This window comes from Grus americana, chromosome Z (assembly GCF_028858705.1).
Source record: "Grus americana isolate bGruAme1 chromosome Z, bGruAme1.mat, whole genome shotgun sequence".
NCBI classification, from domain to species: Eukaryota; Metazoa; Chordata; class Aves; order Gruiformes; family Gruidae; genus Grus; species Grus americana.
The window spans coordinates 25,034,854-25,051,097 of NC_072891.1; the positions used below are offsets into that span (position 1 = coordinate 25,034,854).

Genomic DNA, 16,244 nt, shown 5'->3' on the forward strand with positions numbered 1-16,244 from the left:
GGGTTTTACACAATAATGTCCTCTCTTTCTGGTGTATCATGTCACATGTTAGAGAAAGGAGCAATCCGTTTTAATGTAATTCATCATGTCTCTTGTCAGTGAAAGATGTATACGCTGCTTGAGGGTATTTTAAAGCTGTGAAAACCTTGTTACTGGTAAATTCATGCTCATGTGTTTGTGTACATGCACACAATTTTTATTTATACATGCAAAAAAGGTAGTGATGACTTTTTTGTGTATTTTAAAACTATTATTTGTTGTATTAATGGTACATATGTTCATGCAGCATTGCCCGTTATATTCTTTAATCACATAGATATGTTTACGAGGCCCAGGACATCACAAAATTTATTGAAATAACATGGCTACCTGGAGGATAGATGTCCAGAAAATGAAGCGTTCAGGTTTTAAAAGCTTAATTGTGTTAATGTGATGTTTATCCACTGTTAATCTGAGTACTGTGGTGTAAGTGTAAATTATCACCTGACCCGTGCTTGATGAGGCACCATGCTTCTCCACAGTGCTCTGGGTGTATGATGCCCTGTTGTTTCAGCTACGTAGGCAAGGACAGAATAGGGTCAAGAATGAAAAATAAGTAATTCTTTATCAAAATTGTGATCAGATTTAAGCACAGGGAAAAACCAAAATGAAATCAGCCTCTAGGGTCAAGTTGTGGTCCTGTAGGAATGTTGCAGAATTTTTTTTGGGGGGGGCGGAATCACATGATTCTTGGAGAGAGCAAAGAAAATCAAGTATCTGGGTGCCTCCGTGCTTTGTCTAAATCAAAAAATATTTTTGCAGTAGAAGAATTTATATTACTTTTTTAATACTTAAAGTATTTGTATACAAGCAAGTAATTCTTTTATAGCACATGAGGTTCAGCCTAGATGTTTGAGGGCCAGATCTCATGGCTAATGGATTGCTGGTGATGTGAAGGCAGGTGCTGAGGTGCTAAAATAATTGAATCTCTACCAGAAAATAGCAGTAGAAAAGACCTCATCAGTTTGCTACTAAAACTTGGATACTGAAACTGACAAGATGAGGCAAAAAAGAGTAATGGGATGGAGGTCTGACAAATTGGCTAACCTACTGTTCTTGCTCTTCCCATGGGACAGTCCATTCCCCTGAGGCCTTTTTCAAGGAACTGCTCTGTTTCTGTTGGTTCTGCTCTTGTATCCTGCATTACCAGTTGAACCGGCTGTTTGTGGTGGTTGCAGTGTTTCTGCAGGTGTAGAAGCAGCAAAGCATATAGCAAGAGCAGAGGGGAAAATGCTAGGGGAATTTAATGGCTAGAAATGTGAGCAGCTGAGGCAAGGGAGTAGTAATCTTTGAGCAGCAGGTTGCAATCTAGGAGTACTTAGTTTGTGAGCACAATAATTATGTGCTTAAATTCTGACTTTCAGTAACAAATATGATAGATGCATTTGGAAAGATACTTGCTGTAATTATTTTTAAATTAGCATTGGCTGTGTCCTTTTGTTTGTTCTGTGAACAGAAGTTGCATTGTAAGTAAAATTATTTCTCTTTGATATTTGTTCTAGTAAAACTTCAAAATTGTATGACATACACAAAAAGAACAAATGGCCATATAACCACCTGTTTTGTTCTGTTGCCTGAGAAAGTACTTACTGGCAGAACATCATCATATGGGTAATCACTGCTAGTTAGCACAGCTTGAATTTCAAATAGTAAACCTTGAAAATGTGACATAGTGAAACATTATTGTTCATTGTTTGTTGTTTTTTTTTTTCCTCAGTGACATTAATTTTGGGAAGTTCAATTTTCCTCAGTTAAGGAAAATTTGAAGTTTGTCAGAAAGAATTCTTTGCCGCAAAGGAGTTATAATGTCCCCATGAACTGCATGATTCAGGCTGCTCTATGCCATATTGATGAATTGATTTTTTTTTTTGGCACTGATGCTAGTAAGATTTGAATAATCTCTTAATCTACAGAGAGAGCTTTCTGAGGCTGTGCAATTTCTAGCTTGCACATATTTAGCCTGTGTAGGATCGGGGTCATGGTGGGGCTCTGGGGAGATCACATGATTGTTTGATGAACCTGTGCTCTACTTAATTCTAAGGTTAGAGGGTTGGGTGGGATTTTTTTGTGGATTTTTTGTTTGGTTTTTTTGTTGTTGTTGTTTTGGTGGAGATTAAAGGTGAGGTATAACCTACAAATAAATGTTTGGGTTTATTTTAAAGAAAGAAGCACTCGGGTTTCTGCACAATTTATTCATTCCTCTGGTAGAAATAACATCACCTCTATTCTAAATATCTGCTGATAGAAGAGGCAGTTGCTGAATATCAGGGATCTGCCTGCCTTGCATCTTTTGGCATTACAGATTTTTCGCCTTGAAATTTTCAGTATTATTGCTATTCCATTATGTAAAGTATAGGCTGACTTTCTAGAGATGTCAGGATCATGAAATCCCAATGAGCCACTTCTGTTTTCTTTTAGAGGAAGAGGGAAGTCTCACTCCCCCCGCCCCGGCCCTGTGAAATGCCATTTTGAACATTTTGTATTACTGTCAGTATTCTAAACAAGTACTGTTGTTTATCATAAAGGATATTCATGTATTTGTTATCTGCAGTTTCTTTGTCATTCAGCTGGACTACTACAGTATTATATGCCTTGGCATAAAGCATTTGGGAAACTCCTGTATATGCAGAATGCTTCTGTGTCTTCTGAGGAGCAAATGAAACGTGCTGCCATGTGCTGGCTCCCCCCGGAACGCCAAGTCAAGGGCTTGATCCTAGTTGTTGCATAGCTTGGGATAAAAATATTGGAAAGACCACCTGAAAAAGTAGCTGTGTAGATACTTTCTAATATTAGCCTCTTAGTTTGCAGTAGTGTACAACTACATTTTCTGATACTCTACTGTTCTGTTAAATGCACCCTAGAGACTTGTTTTGGATGAAGCCAAATGGAAGATCCTCTGCAGGCTGTTAATCTGACATACTCCTACCCCAATGGGGAAGTAAGGCACCAAACAATGAGTGTGTACAGAGCACAAGTGTGTCAGGAAAATACTCTTGGACCACTGAGTTCGTGTGACGTACTCATGTCCTTCCTTTGCTGTGCCAAGAGCTGGATGGCATCTGTGCCTTCGTATTGGCTGTCGTCCATGACCCACAATCCTTCTTGGCTCTCACCTTCCTCTTTCACTAAGCTTTTGTATCCGCTACTCTTTTTATACCCAACCTACCTGCTGTGTCAGTCTCCCCATGATAAGCCCCTTTCTCAACCTTTTAGTTTTTCATGATTGTCTCCCTTTCTTTCTCCTTTTCTTCTTACAACTATCCTTCCAGCAATCCTTTGCCCTGATAAAAATGCCAGCTTGGTTCCCTGAGGAATAGGTTCTGCTGGTTAACCTATGCCATGAGAAGAGTAAAAGCTACTGCAGTGTCAGTATCGGGAGGTTGTTGCTGGGTGTGAGAGGGACTAACAGTGAGATAAAACTTCAGAAGATGAACGCTTCCTTCTGGAGGACCAGGGACACAGCTGGATCTTGGAGGAGCAGCAAAGCAGGCATGTCCTCACTGGCAGAGACCTTGAATGAACTAGGAGATGCTAACAATCCTGACACATCTTCCTCTGAAGGCTTTGTGCTATAGTCCTTGGCAGCAGTGGGTGAGACAGCTGCAGGAAGAGTTGGAGGAGGAGGAAGGCTGGTTTCATCTTGGGAAGGAATGTGTGTCCATGGTCCATGGACAGGCTTTTAAGTTTTAAAGCAGCCAGAGTGCAGTGTGGCAGCAAGAGACAACCTCTGCTGACTATCAGGGCCTCTGTTGTCCATGGCTGGGAGTGGTGCCTGCTCCATAGTTAGGTCACATTGGCTGTTTCTTGTTCGTTAGTCCCTTGTGAACATACTGCATAATGTTTATTGCTGTGGCCATTTTTGCCTCTACCACCACTTCTGTCTCTGCCTAAAACTTCTGGACCCTGTTAACTTCCCTACATCATAGTATGTGCTTCCCTCTCCCCATGGGAGTTATGGGTCATGTTTACCCTCTCACAAAGTTTTGTTGACTGAATGCAGTTCATGACACACTTCTGTTTTGCTGGAGGTTTTCCGTCCATTTGTGTTTTCAGCCTTTGCCTAAAGCCGAGCACTCTCCTGGCAGGTGTGTTCTCTGGGATAGAGTGGTGGAGAGCTGGGCAGGAATCCTGAGCCAGGTTTAGGCTTGCAGGACTTGCTCTGTGAATGTAATTTTCATATAGGGATAAGCATACCAAGAACCTGGTTGCCAAGTGCTTTGTGTATGGGAGAATGGGTGATGACTCCTGAGACTAAAATGAGGGGCAGAAAGCATAAGCAGTGCTTGGGGCGGTGTTGGTGGCTCACTGAGACTGGAGGTTGCAGAAATGGAATAGGTTACTTCAGGCAAAAGTGTGGGTGGCTTCTGTGGTGGACTGAAAAGGGAAGGGGGGATGGACAGCAGCAGGACAGAGAGCTCTTCTCTTGTAGGTTTAGAGAAGGAAAATGCTGCTTTGGCAGGATAACCTTTCTGTTCTGTGAGGGCTGATCAGCCAGTTCTGCCTCTCTAGTCCTGTACAAGTCTTTGCTCCCTTAGTCGTGGCAGCAGCTAACCTGGCATTAGCATACTTTCCTGCCATCCATGTGCTCTTCTTTGCCATCTCTGTCCTCTTGTCCTTTTTCCCAAATGCTGTAGTGTTTCTGCTTCTCTGTCATGTTTTTTTCCCAGCAAGCCAGTCAAGCTTAGACCTGTGAGATTTACTGAGGTGTGTTGTGACAGCTCTCACAGGCTTGTGAAAAGGTCAGAAGGAGTACTGGGGATAAGCGATCCATAACATAGCCATGCTTGCCAGAAAGTGATGGCAGATAACTGCCACAGGGGGAGTGAGTGACAAGTCTAAAAGGTGACACAGGTTTTGAGAATCTCTTTATATTCATTGTGTGTTGGTTGCCACAGTGCAAAAGGCAGTGTAATTGAATATAATCACATTTTCTCATAGCCCGGTGGCTTCACTCATGCATGTTTAGTGTGGTCATGCCCCTAGACAGTGAAGGCAAGCATAGCATTTGAGACAAACATCCTCTCCCAGGTGTCCCTAACATGGGGCTGAGCATGCCACTGGAAACAAGTTATCTCTGTTCTAGCCTGAATGGAAGAGCTCACCTGTGCCTTTAAAGGTTGTGCAGGGAACATAGACATTGGGAATGCTTTTTCCCCCTCTGCTACATGGTTCTCTTTTGCAGTTAGGCGACTAGACACACATCCCACTTAAACGCAGCATGTGATGGAAATGGGATTAAACCAGGCACGTTCTACGTCTGTGTGTGGATATGGCCTTGAGACCTAGCCTCAACTACTCTGTGATTCTTCTTAGTATTGTTGGGATGCTGCTGAAAAGTAGGGGGTTTTTTATAGATTGTTGTCATGCTTTGTGGATGCTTCTCTCCTAAATTCTGCTAGGAGTCAATTCAAATGTTTTCATTTACATTTAAAAATGTGGCTGTTTCTGTGGTTGAAATTGGTCTGTCAGAAGTACCAAGAATATATATCTAAATCCAGAAAGCTTTTAGATTACTGCTCTATAAATTTGAGCTTTGTTTTGGTTTTTTTAGCCAAGTTTTGCCAGTAAGCCATACCAACAAATCTGTCTTGGAGGAGGGAGAGTGCGAGGTGGGTATATTGTCACTTTTGACAACCTTTTGCTGTATTGCATGTAGGGTAGATACAATAAGCAGGAAACTACACTGGGCTGCAGGGGTAAGAAACCTGGATGACTGACTTCAGTCATTATTTTTCATTAGTGACCTAGATGATGGAATAGACGGTATTTACTAAGTTTGCACCAGACAACAAGCTGGGAAGAACGCAAGTATATTGAAGAACAGTATGGGGTTTCAAAATCATTCTGACAACCTGTCGAAAAAAACCCAAGTAAAATAGGACAAGCTGGAGATTTCTTCAGCGGAAAATATTCAGCTTTTTGGATGCAGGATACTTGGATCGGTGTCAGTTTGCAGAATAGGATCTGAGATGTATAATGGTTCCACAGCGTGATGCTGTTGGAGGGGAAGAAAGATGGGGGGGAGAGGGTGCATCATCCTGGGAAGCTGATGTTTTGAGCTGCCAGGCATGCAGCATTACTCTACCTCACACTGAAATTACGGGGCCTTATGCTGGAGTGCTGCATTTAGGTTTGACTGCTGTGTGTTGAGATGGATCAGCTGGAGAACAAATGACAGCTGTCAGCTGCTTTGAAAACTTGACATGATCTATGGGAAAATATTTACCAAGCGGGGGTTATTTACTCTAGAGAAGGGAAGGCTGAGGGGTGATCGTGAAAGTCTTCAAGTGTGTGGAACATCTGCCATGAGTAGGAAAGAAGTGTTTTCTGTGTTATTGGGGTGTAAAGCAAGACATAATGTGTTTAAATTGGAACAAGGGGGATTCGGGTTAACACCATTGAAACATTTACTGTCTCTGAATAGTGAAGCAGAGGAGTGGAGCATCTGAGTGTTGTGGAATCGCTATCAGATGAGACAAACAGCTGGTTGGAGTAATTGGGGTAATATAGGTATAATGGACCTCTCATGTGGAAGGAGAAGATGATCTCTTGACTTCCTTCTAGCTCTCTTTATAATGTATTATTACTTTCATGGGATTAATTGCCAAAGCTTTCTGCTGAAACTTGATGCCTTATTTTAAGTATCTGTTTTTGTGGAAGAAAATACTGTGTCATAACAGACAACATTATTCATTTGTGCTTCTCTGTAATGACAAAATTCCCTGTGCAAATGTGTATAAGGCTTTACATAAGCATAAGACAGATTAAAAAAAAGACAACAGACTTGAAACTTGCTGAGATTTTTTTTTTGTGAAAGACTGTTCTATTTCTGCTGCTTACCTCTGTTCAGAGCACTTGCCTACCCCCATTTGTCTAATGACTATCTAGAGAGAACCAGGAGGTGTATTTAAAAAAAAATAATTCAGGCATACATGTGGTAGCCTTATGGAGCTGTTGAGGAGAAGCTTTTGCAGGCATATATGTGTCTGTGTCTATGATGGGGCCTTAGTAAGGAATCAGTTATCAATCAGTTACCCAAAACAGAGGTTAGTAACTGTCTAGTATTAGTTGTTGATACAAGTGTAGAGTTTTGGGAGAAGGGCTGTAGGTGGATCATAGAATCATGAAATTTCTTATTTGTGCTTTAATTTTTTGAAGATGATACTCAGATACCATCACAATCTTACAAAACTATTTGACAGAAGATTTTTTTATGTTTTCAGTATATTTCTTTTGATGGAAAAATAAATACAGGAAAGTTAAATGGCATCAATTAGCCCTGAAATACAGCTTAAATAAAGACCAGATAAACATGCTCATTAAGAGCCTAGGTTTGGGTTATTCCTGCTTAACAAGGCTCTTGAAATTAAAAAAACCCAACTGTTTAAATCCTATGTCATATAGAACTCTTCAAGAAGTAGATCTATTTTTGCCTATGATTTTTAATGCTGTTTCTTTTGTATTGAAAGGCAGTGCAGATTGAGACCATAATTATTGTTAAAGCCTTATTTCTCAAGCTTTTTATGGCTTTGATATTAGCTTGATGTCTGTCAACAAGAGACTGTATTAGTTGAGCTATTTTTATTGCTTTCTAATTACAGGTTAGGATTTTTCTTAATTCTTACAGTATATGAAATACAGTAGGAGGTTGTCTAAATCTGAAGTAGCTACTCTGGGAGTTTTCCAGAAGAAAAAAAATTGACAAAAAGTGTGCCATTGTATTGGTTGAGCTTTCAATTTTGTATGGAATGTTATTTTGGAGCTTTCACAGGCAGGTGCAAAAATGATGCTGCCTAAGAAAGGGAGATGAGAGACTGGTGGAATATGAGGAAGGCTAAATAAATACGTGGCATTAGATGGCACATCTTGCTGGTTTTTTGCTGTCATCTCTAATAACAATCCAAATGATACTTAAACAAAGAATAGAGAGCTTCTGTTTTTCACGTCTTGGCCAGAAACCTTCATTTTTATCTGTCTTCTGAGCTCTCAATGTTGCACAACCAGCCAGCATTAGCCTCACTTTAACTTATAATCATCTGCCTCTGCATGCGAGGAGGCTATTCTGGCTGCAGGGAAAATCTCAGAACTGTCACAACTCCCTGTGGAGGAGTGGGAGTGAGTGAGGTTGTGGAGAGATTTTGCCAGGTCTGGGCTGGTACACATTATTAATTCCTTCTGTCCACAATGTTTTAGAATCAGTGTTTTTAGTTAAGATGTTTCATGTGACAGCCAGTTGCTGGGTTAACTTACCAGAGGCCTACACACCAGTTCTGTTATTTTTAATGGTTAATTGACATTGCTAATAAACATGTTCTTCTGATCTATTCCTTTTTTTAGTAGTATAATTGATACTGTAGTGTTACCAGCAGAATATGCAATTCATTTATTAAAAGTTATTAAAAATAATTTGAATTTAATAGAGTGCTTTTTAAAACTATAATGTAAAAACAAATTCCTTGCAGATTAGTAAGAATTACAGCTCTAAATAGGCTCTGGCAAAGTGTCTTCTAAGACCACTTGGGGTTTTACTGTGTACTCCAGTGACACAGTAATAAAATGCATTATTGTAAATTGCTTACCTGTGTCAGATGTATGGCTATGGCTGTAAATGTCAGTAGATCCATGAAGCTGATACTTGCAGAACTTAAGGCTGGAAGGGGTCATCTAGTATGGCTTTCTGTTGTGGGCTACCAAACAGTCATCCCCCTATCCTGTGAGTTTATAGTGCTGTGGGCTGACATAATATTGAACACAGGTAACCAAGGAACGTGCAGGTTATACCAAAGTCTAACCACTGTCCTGCAGTGACAAGGAATTTATTTCACCTTGCCATGCTGAGCCTGTTGTGCAAACTGAGCTTCCATCATCTTCACCCACTTCTCCTCCCTTTCCCACAGAAACAAATGGGACACAGCCCCTCTCCTCTTCCTCGTATAACCTGACCAAAATGAAAAATTCCTTGCCATTGCAAATTGGGCAATTTATTTTGAGTCTGATCTTATGAGCAAGACGTACAAGACAGGGATCTAAGAAAAAGGATTCCTTTCACCATCTGGTAGGCCACAGCTAAGGAAGCAATATCTCAGATACTTCTGGAGAAAGCATGTGGTAAATAACAAAACAACCCAGAATAAACTCCCAGTTATACTATCAATAAGAAGAATACTTCTTGATCCTTTCCAGCAGATAGCTGAAGCATGAGATTTGTTTTATACTCATTATGTTGGTCAGTCTGTTGACTTCAGCCAGAAGTAACAAACTGGTAGATTGATGTGTCAGACTTCTTTTGTGGATGCTTAATAATGTGCCTAGACATGCTGTGTTGGAAAGAATACAAAAAAAGAGGTTGGGCTTATTTTTTTAGCCCATTTTTTTAGTGCTGTGTTTTGCTTCTCACTGATGCCAAGAAGCAGCGTTGCACGCTGCTGCTGCTGCATTGTTCCTGTTAGAACTTCTTTTGAAACTGCAGTGTTACCAGTATAGCAGCTGGTAGGATCTTGAATGTTCTCAGATTTATAGCTTTGCTTTCCACCTGCTAGAGAATTCTGCAGTGTCTCAAGTTTGAACATTTAGTCTGGTAAAATTACTTACCTGCTCACCTGAGACAATTTCACAAAGCTAAGTTTTTAATGTAGCAGGAAAAGGCAGACAGTTGAATAAGCAGGGATACTAGAAGCTGATCTGTTGAGAGCTGCTCTGGCCTCATGGTGACCTACTGTTTATTTAACAGTAGATCCTGGGATCTTAAATTTCCTGATTGGCATGAGAGGATGCAAAGTTATCACATGCTGGAGACAGTGCTCCTAAAAAAAACCCCGAGCATATATGTAGATGCACATATATGCGTGCATATGTATATACATATGTATATATACACGTTGCTAATGTTTGCACATCCTTACAGGTTGTGCAGTACTAAACTGAGGAAAAAATTGTTCCTGAGTAACACTTTTCAGTTAGAAATCTGTAACTCTCATGTGGTGACTTGAATACCTAGTCACTTAGTGTGTGCAGCTGACTTTCACAGATGAGTGTTGCTAGTAATTGTGACACAGGTGCCTTTTGCTTAGAGATTACTTTATTGGGACTATGATTGCAGTTCAGAACTACTAATCACAAGTGCTTGTCTGATAGACCTTCTAGGAGGACACGGACTGGATAGATGGTCACAGGGATAGAATTCAATGCAATCATTTGTTTCTGTCATTATGACTTTTTGAAGCTATTCTTAGGCCTCTCAATCACTTGTAGAATTACAGACTGTATTACTAAGCTGCAGTGAGCAAAATTAATTCTATCTCTAAGGTGTACTCATTTTCCTCCTCATGAGGAAGAAGGGACCAGGCACTAAGTAGCAATGGTGAATGCCAAGATGATTGCAGAAATGTCTGAATGGGTTTGCTAAGCAGATTAGATGATAGAAATTGAGATTAAATTATCTTTGGTTTAAGGACTGTCACAGAAAGGAGGAGTCTGTTGTCCTTTGTTCTTTGAGAGTTAATTACTAACTCTTGAGTACCTTTCGAAAAAATATTAGCCAAGAGTGCATGCAGAACCAAAAGATGCACTGACTTGTTTATTATCTCTGTGTAATTGCTGTTAAATGATAAAGACTAACGAAAGCCAGAGGCACCTGCACTGTTAATGGCATTATTGTGTGTTACCGTCATTTAAGGGAAAAAGGAAGCATAGTCAACATCTGTGGAAGAAGGGGGCCTTGAAAGCAGAGAATATTAAATTGCTTAACTGTGGTATGGAAGAAAAGTTTCAGGTTTGTTTTTCAAGGAAATAAAACATTTCACTGTGCTTTGCTGGGTTTGCTTGGTTTTTACCAGATGTCTGAGATTACTCAGAGAGACCTCAGTAAGGATTTAAATGCCTAACTTGAGCCATGTATTCTTATATTTCACTTTTTAAATATGCCTTTCAACTCTAGAACTAAGAGGAGACCTGGGTTTACATTTGCAAAGGAATAAAATTCTTAAAGTTCTTCAGTGTTGTTCATGACTTTTTGAGATCTCTCCGGATGAGAAATTTTCTCTATAGAAGTTGTCTAGATAGGCAAAATTTATCAGTATTTTCAGGTTAATCTAGATAAAAAGAACACTTTAAATTGCAGATTAGTGTGTGTGATATTAAAAGGGGCATGAACCAGAGCAGAGGATGCTTGGTGCTGCTCTGGGGATTGGCATGATGGGGGAAAAACCAGAATATGTTCAAGGAAGTTTTACACAAGGTGAAGTCCTGCTTGATCTAACTAGTTTCTCTCGTGGAATAACGTTTTCCTTGTTTTCTTGTCTCCCTCAGCTGTGTATAGCATTACTTACCCTTTGCTTTGTCTGATACTTCTAGACCATCATAGTGTTAGAAGAATGTGATGTACAAACCTGAAATAGCTGCTGGTTGTTTGTTTGTTTGGGGGTTTTTTTTTTTTTAGTTTTAGGTACCAAAATCATCTGTTATATATAGTACTAAGAGTGAATGTTTCTGGTCTTTGTCATATTGCTAGTAGAAGTATCCTTCTGCTGAAACAAAGCTGCTTTTTAACAAGAGTGAATGATTTCTTCCAGTAGCCATAATACAATAGAGCCCCAAGGTGAACATCCAAGCATTTTAGCTTGCGAGTGCTGTAGTTTTCAACTTAAAATCTCTTAAGTGATAAATTAAACACTTTATTTACCACACATACTGCAGTTTTTATGGTAATTTAATATTTTATGATAATAAAGCTGTGTTAAACTAATGGCATTGGTTTTATCAATAAAGCAGCACTCATGACACTTATTTTGTGGAGGATGCCAAAGATGAAGAAAACTGTTAAATCACTACCTTTGAGACAGTGACCTTGCTGTAGCCTTTGCAAGTATAATGAGTGTTATTTATCCTAGGAATAAACTACAGTTACTTTAAATTAATGATATTTCTCTTTTGTGGTACAATGAGGCTCCTTTTTAAGTTCCACTTGCTTCCTCAACTGTATGTTGGTGGGATGATTCCTAAGTGATCTGAAATTAAGAGAAAACAATTGTTTTGTTCAAACTCAAGTCAGCTTTCATTTGGAAGGCTGCATCTAATTAAACTGTTGTTATTTTTTGCCCCCGGATATGTGAAACAGTTCATATTTACTCCTGCAAAACCTGTAAGACTCTAACAGTGGGGAGAATTTGATCTCCTGCTATGTATTCGTCTCTCTTTTTGAGTAAATCATGATTTTCTAAACTTCTGTTTGAATAAGGCAGAATGCATAGAAGAAGAATTTTCAAAGTCAACCTACAGCTCAGAATAATTTACCATTAATGTGATGTGAAGTGCCTGCATGAATTAGCTCAGGAAAGACATTGATTTATCACAGACTCAAAATAACCCTTACATGCAGTTGCTTATGTTTAAGCTGCTGTGTCCAATTGCCAGTCCAACTCATTCTCCTTTAGACAAGACAAGCTGGGAGTCTTGTCCTCCTGCAGGTAAAATGTGCCTGCTGCCTAATTGTAATGTTTCACACTAAAGCGGCATTTGGTGTCAGACTGTTCTGCATGTTTTTCATTGTTGCACTGCATCAACAGTAGGGGAAAAAAAAGCAGCTTGACTGTGGACTTTTCTCTTTCTTTCACCCCAGTCTTAAAATTTGCCTTATTAGAGTAATGTGTAAAACTTGTATTGTGCTTTTGAAGGAAGCACACCTTCTTCTGAGCTAGTCCTTTTGTTGGTTTGAGTATGAAATAATTGTGGTCCTGTCTTGATTCAGTGGAGCTGGCTGTCCTCCTGGGGGTTTTATGCTTTCCTACTCTCTGTGCCTTCAGTGAAACTTTAACAGCTTTATACAACAAAAATTAAGTACTTTGGTGTTACATGTGTGTGCATATATGTACATAGGTAACAGGATGAAGTACCTAACTAAAGATTAGTAGGCACAAAGTTAAGCTCTTTGAACGTTATCTAAGGCTTACAGAAATGTGTACATGTGTGGTGTGCACACAGTCACAATTTACCTGTTGAAATTTTCTGTCTCCATCACAAACAGGACTTTTCAGCAGCTGAAGGAGCCTTAGGTACAACAGAGATTTTATCAGAGGAATTTTGTGGGAACAGAGCTTGGTTTGAGAGGTGCTGAGCAACGAGAATAGGGAGCTGCCTGTTCTTGGCAGCTGAGGAGAGCCAGGGACCTGTGAGTGTAGTCGTGCCCCACACTCTTGCTTCTCTCTTGTTATATTTCTACTTCTAAATGGTTGCCTCCAAACTCAATCGTGAAAAAACCTGTGAGCATGGACAGCTTCACCTGATAGTTTCAGTGTTGGAGCTGTTTGACTATGAGTCAGTTGATTCTTGTACTCTTTTTTCACGTTTGAGAATATCTTCAAAAAATTTATGTTTTGCTGTGGTCTGAGTAAAATTTGAAGAATATATTTTTAAAGTACCCATCAGAGTTGGGCATCTAACTGATCTGTGTGCCCTTGCAAATCTGAATTCACCCATTGCAGTTTGTGATCTTGAATTTAACCCCTTAGTTCCTAGTCCTTTCTCTTTCTTTTGGGAGGTAGGAGAATTTAGAACTCCCTTAGAAAGCTTACTTACAGGATGCTTGGCTTAGTAATGCTTGCTGAGCCTCAGCTTAGTAATCAGACTCCAGATGTCTGTTAGGTTTTAGAAATTCAAATGCATAGTTCTGTGTATCCTTCAATTTTGTTTTCAGTATCTGTAAATGAAGGCTCTAGGTAATGCATAACTTAAATTGAAAATTCTTTCCAATTGAAATATGTAGGAGAAAGAAAAGATAATTTAGTAATTATTTTCTTCTGTGTGGTTGAAAGAGCAATCTAGTTCACCAAATCCAGTTCAGAAGTTTCCATAGCAGGAGATTTCCCTGTGTCTCTGAAACCCATGGTTCTGTACCTGTGAACTCACTAATTTCTTCCAAAAAGGAGCCAGGGACCCAAAAAGCACCAGTTTCATTTGATCCTGTGCTTTAACTAGTCTGTAGAAGTTATCCATGTCCAGAGCAGGGCCAGAGCTCTGGCAAAAAATAAAATCATGTGCCTGACATTATCATATTGTACAAGAGGTACAAATTAAGAATTCCCCAGGAAAACTATGTGGATGAGATAAAATACCCTAGCTCTTAAATTACTAAAAATAAGTACTTGCACAGTGCCTTTGCTTTTTGTGGTGTTTTATAGAGCATTAAAAAAATGCTAGTTCTCATGGAACAATTCACAATATTTATTTATTAAAAGGATAACCTCAGACTAAGAGTACGTTAAAAAAGGAATATAATTAAATTAAAACTAGCATCCTACACAGCAGCACGGATCTGAAACAGTCTTTATAAACTGCTGTATACTGGTTTACTTGTAAGTGAAGTTACTTTTAAACCTGAAATTGATACACTTTTCTGCAATTTCTAGGTCTGGCTCTCACCCTTGATAAAAAAATCTAGGATTATTTCCCTTTAAAATACAAATGCAATCATGGCAGGACCGAGTGATAACTTTTCCTTTTGTATTAACCTCAGTGTTACAAGAATATATTGGTTCTTCAAATGCCTTGGCCATTAATTTTCGCTGTTAAAGGAGAAGAGCCTGTTTTTCATTCAGTGCTTTGCTGTTCTATTACTGCAGAAACTGCCTGTCTGTTTACCAAGGAAAGGGATAATGTGACTTAGACAAGATGGCTAAATCCTATTCGGCAGGATCAGAGGGGGTGGTGAATGTTTGACATTTGCTGACAGAAACTGTCTTAAGCACAGAGGCTTTTTTTTGCGCTGTGGGCTGGCGTAGTGAGGGGGACCTCTCCATCCTCCAAGGCGCAACGTGTGTGTGCGTGTGTCGGCGCGGCGGCTGCCGCTGCAGAATACCAGGGATGAATTACTTGACGTGCACAACTGAAGGCGCCGTTCGCTTCACAAAAGCGGCGCGGCGTGCGCTGCCGCTAACCTGAGAGAGGCAGCCGGCAGCTCTTCGTGACAGCTAGAGGTGGAAGGACCCAAACTTGCGGTCCTCCCCCCGCCCCTAAGAGATCGTTAGGCCATTCCTTTACAGTGGCTCATTTTGGCTGTCATCGCCAGAATGCTGCCAGTGAACGTGTGTCATGATTACAATAGAGTGTGGTAACACATAACAGCAATGAAAGCCCAGCGGGAAAGGCTACAAATTCCAGGGCTGACCTTGGAGTAAGTATTGTCTGTCTTTAATATTTTAATGGTTTCTGCATGATGCCGGCTTTCGTGCAACCAGGAGCTGTTTAACATACGTTTGTGCTGACAGTCTGGGAGCACTGCGGCTCCAGGTTGAAGGAACACATTTTAAATGCGTTGCAGTTGGCTTCAGCAAATGTGCGAGCCCGGAGCCGGGATATTGCAGTACACTTGGAAAGAAAGCATTTCTGCGTATTTCAAGTTACTGAATCTCAGTGCATGGAGCATCCTGTCAGCTCATAGGGGAAGAATCTGTCAGTAGGCCATGGTGTCTGTCTTTCTCTCCAGCAGCCGGTTACTGTTTGTTTATCCCGGTGCTGCCTTTTAGAAAGGCCTCTATCTCTGCTGAATAATAGAGAGCGCTGCGAGAGATTAAAGCATTATAGAAATGCTGTTCGTGAAAATCCATCAGGAAAGAGATGTGTTTACATACGTAACTACACTAATGAACTGTATTGACATTCTGGAGGATTCCTGATAGTCTCTGCAGTAAGTATGTTTACCTAATTTAGCGGTATGTTTACTTGGTACTTGCTTAAAACTGATTAACTCATTTCTGTGCTTTCAGCTATTTAGAGAGTAACTACATGAAAATATGTCATTTTAATGTCTAGTGATAGTTAGTATAGTCTTTTATGCATAAATGCCAGTGTATGTTTACCCAAAATTTGTTAGTCAAAGCCAAATATTTATTTCTATACATACATACCTACAGTCTATGTTGACATGTCAGGCATGTACATATGCATGTAATAGTCGCCATGAGAACTTGCTAATTTTATCTAGGTAGATAACGGTTACGTCAGATCCTTTAGTGTTCCCTGGGACTTCCCCGTTCTTCATGGAGGAAAATAACCAAACCCTGAACGCTGCAGATGCCTGCAGTAAAGTTATTTAGCTATGATAGGTATTATTATCTCTGACATCTGCCATGTTTTAAAGAGAGGGCTATAGGTAAGTGTGCAGCATAGCAAATAATTTATTCTAATAATCACATGAAGGTGACAGAGCACTT

The 16,244-nt window shown here is 39.9% G+C and overlaps 1 protein-coding gene across 5 annotated transcripts in view; it reads left to right on the forward strand.

Annotated features, from left to right (window-relative positions):
• Positions 1-16,244, forward strand: part of MAST4 (microtubule associated serine/threonine kinase family member 4) — a 291,542-nt gene that overhangs the window by 141,382 nt on the left and 133,916 nt on the right. For 2 of the 5 annotated variants that reach the window (XM_054809946.1, XM_054809947.1), the window contains exon 1: positions 15,109-15,205. The exons of 2 other annotated variants lie outside the window; for them this stretch is intronic. In XM_054809946.1, coding sequence (XP_054665921.1) covers positions 15,159-15,205 — 47 coding nt within the window. In that variant the 5' untranslated portion in view covers positions 15,109-15,158. Of the gene's footprint in view, positions 1-15,108; positions 15,206-16,244 lie in introns of those variants that run through there. One more of the 5 variants, XM_054809952.1, reaches the window with a different exon arrangement.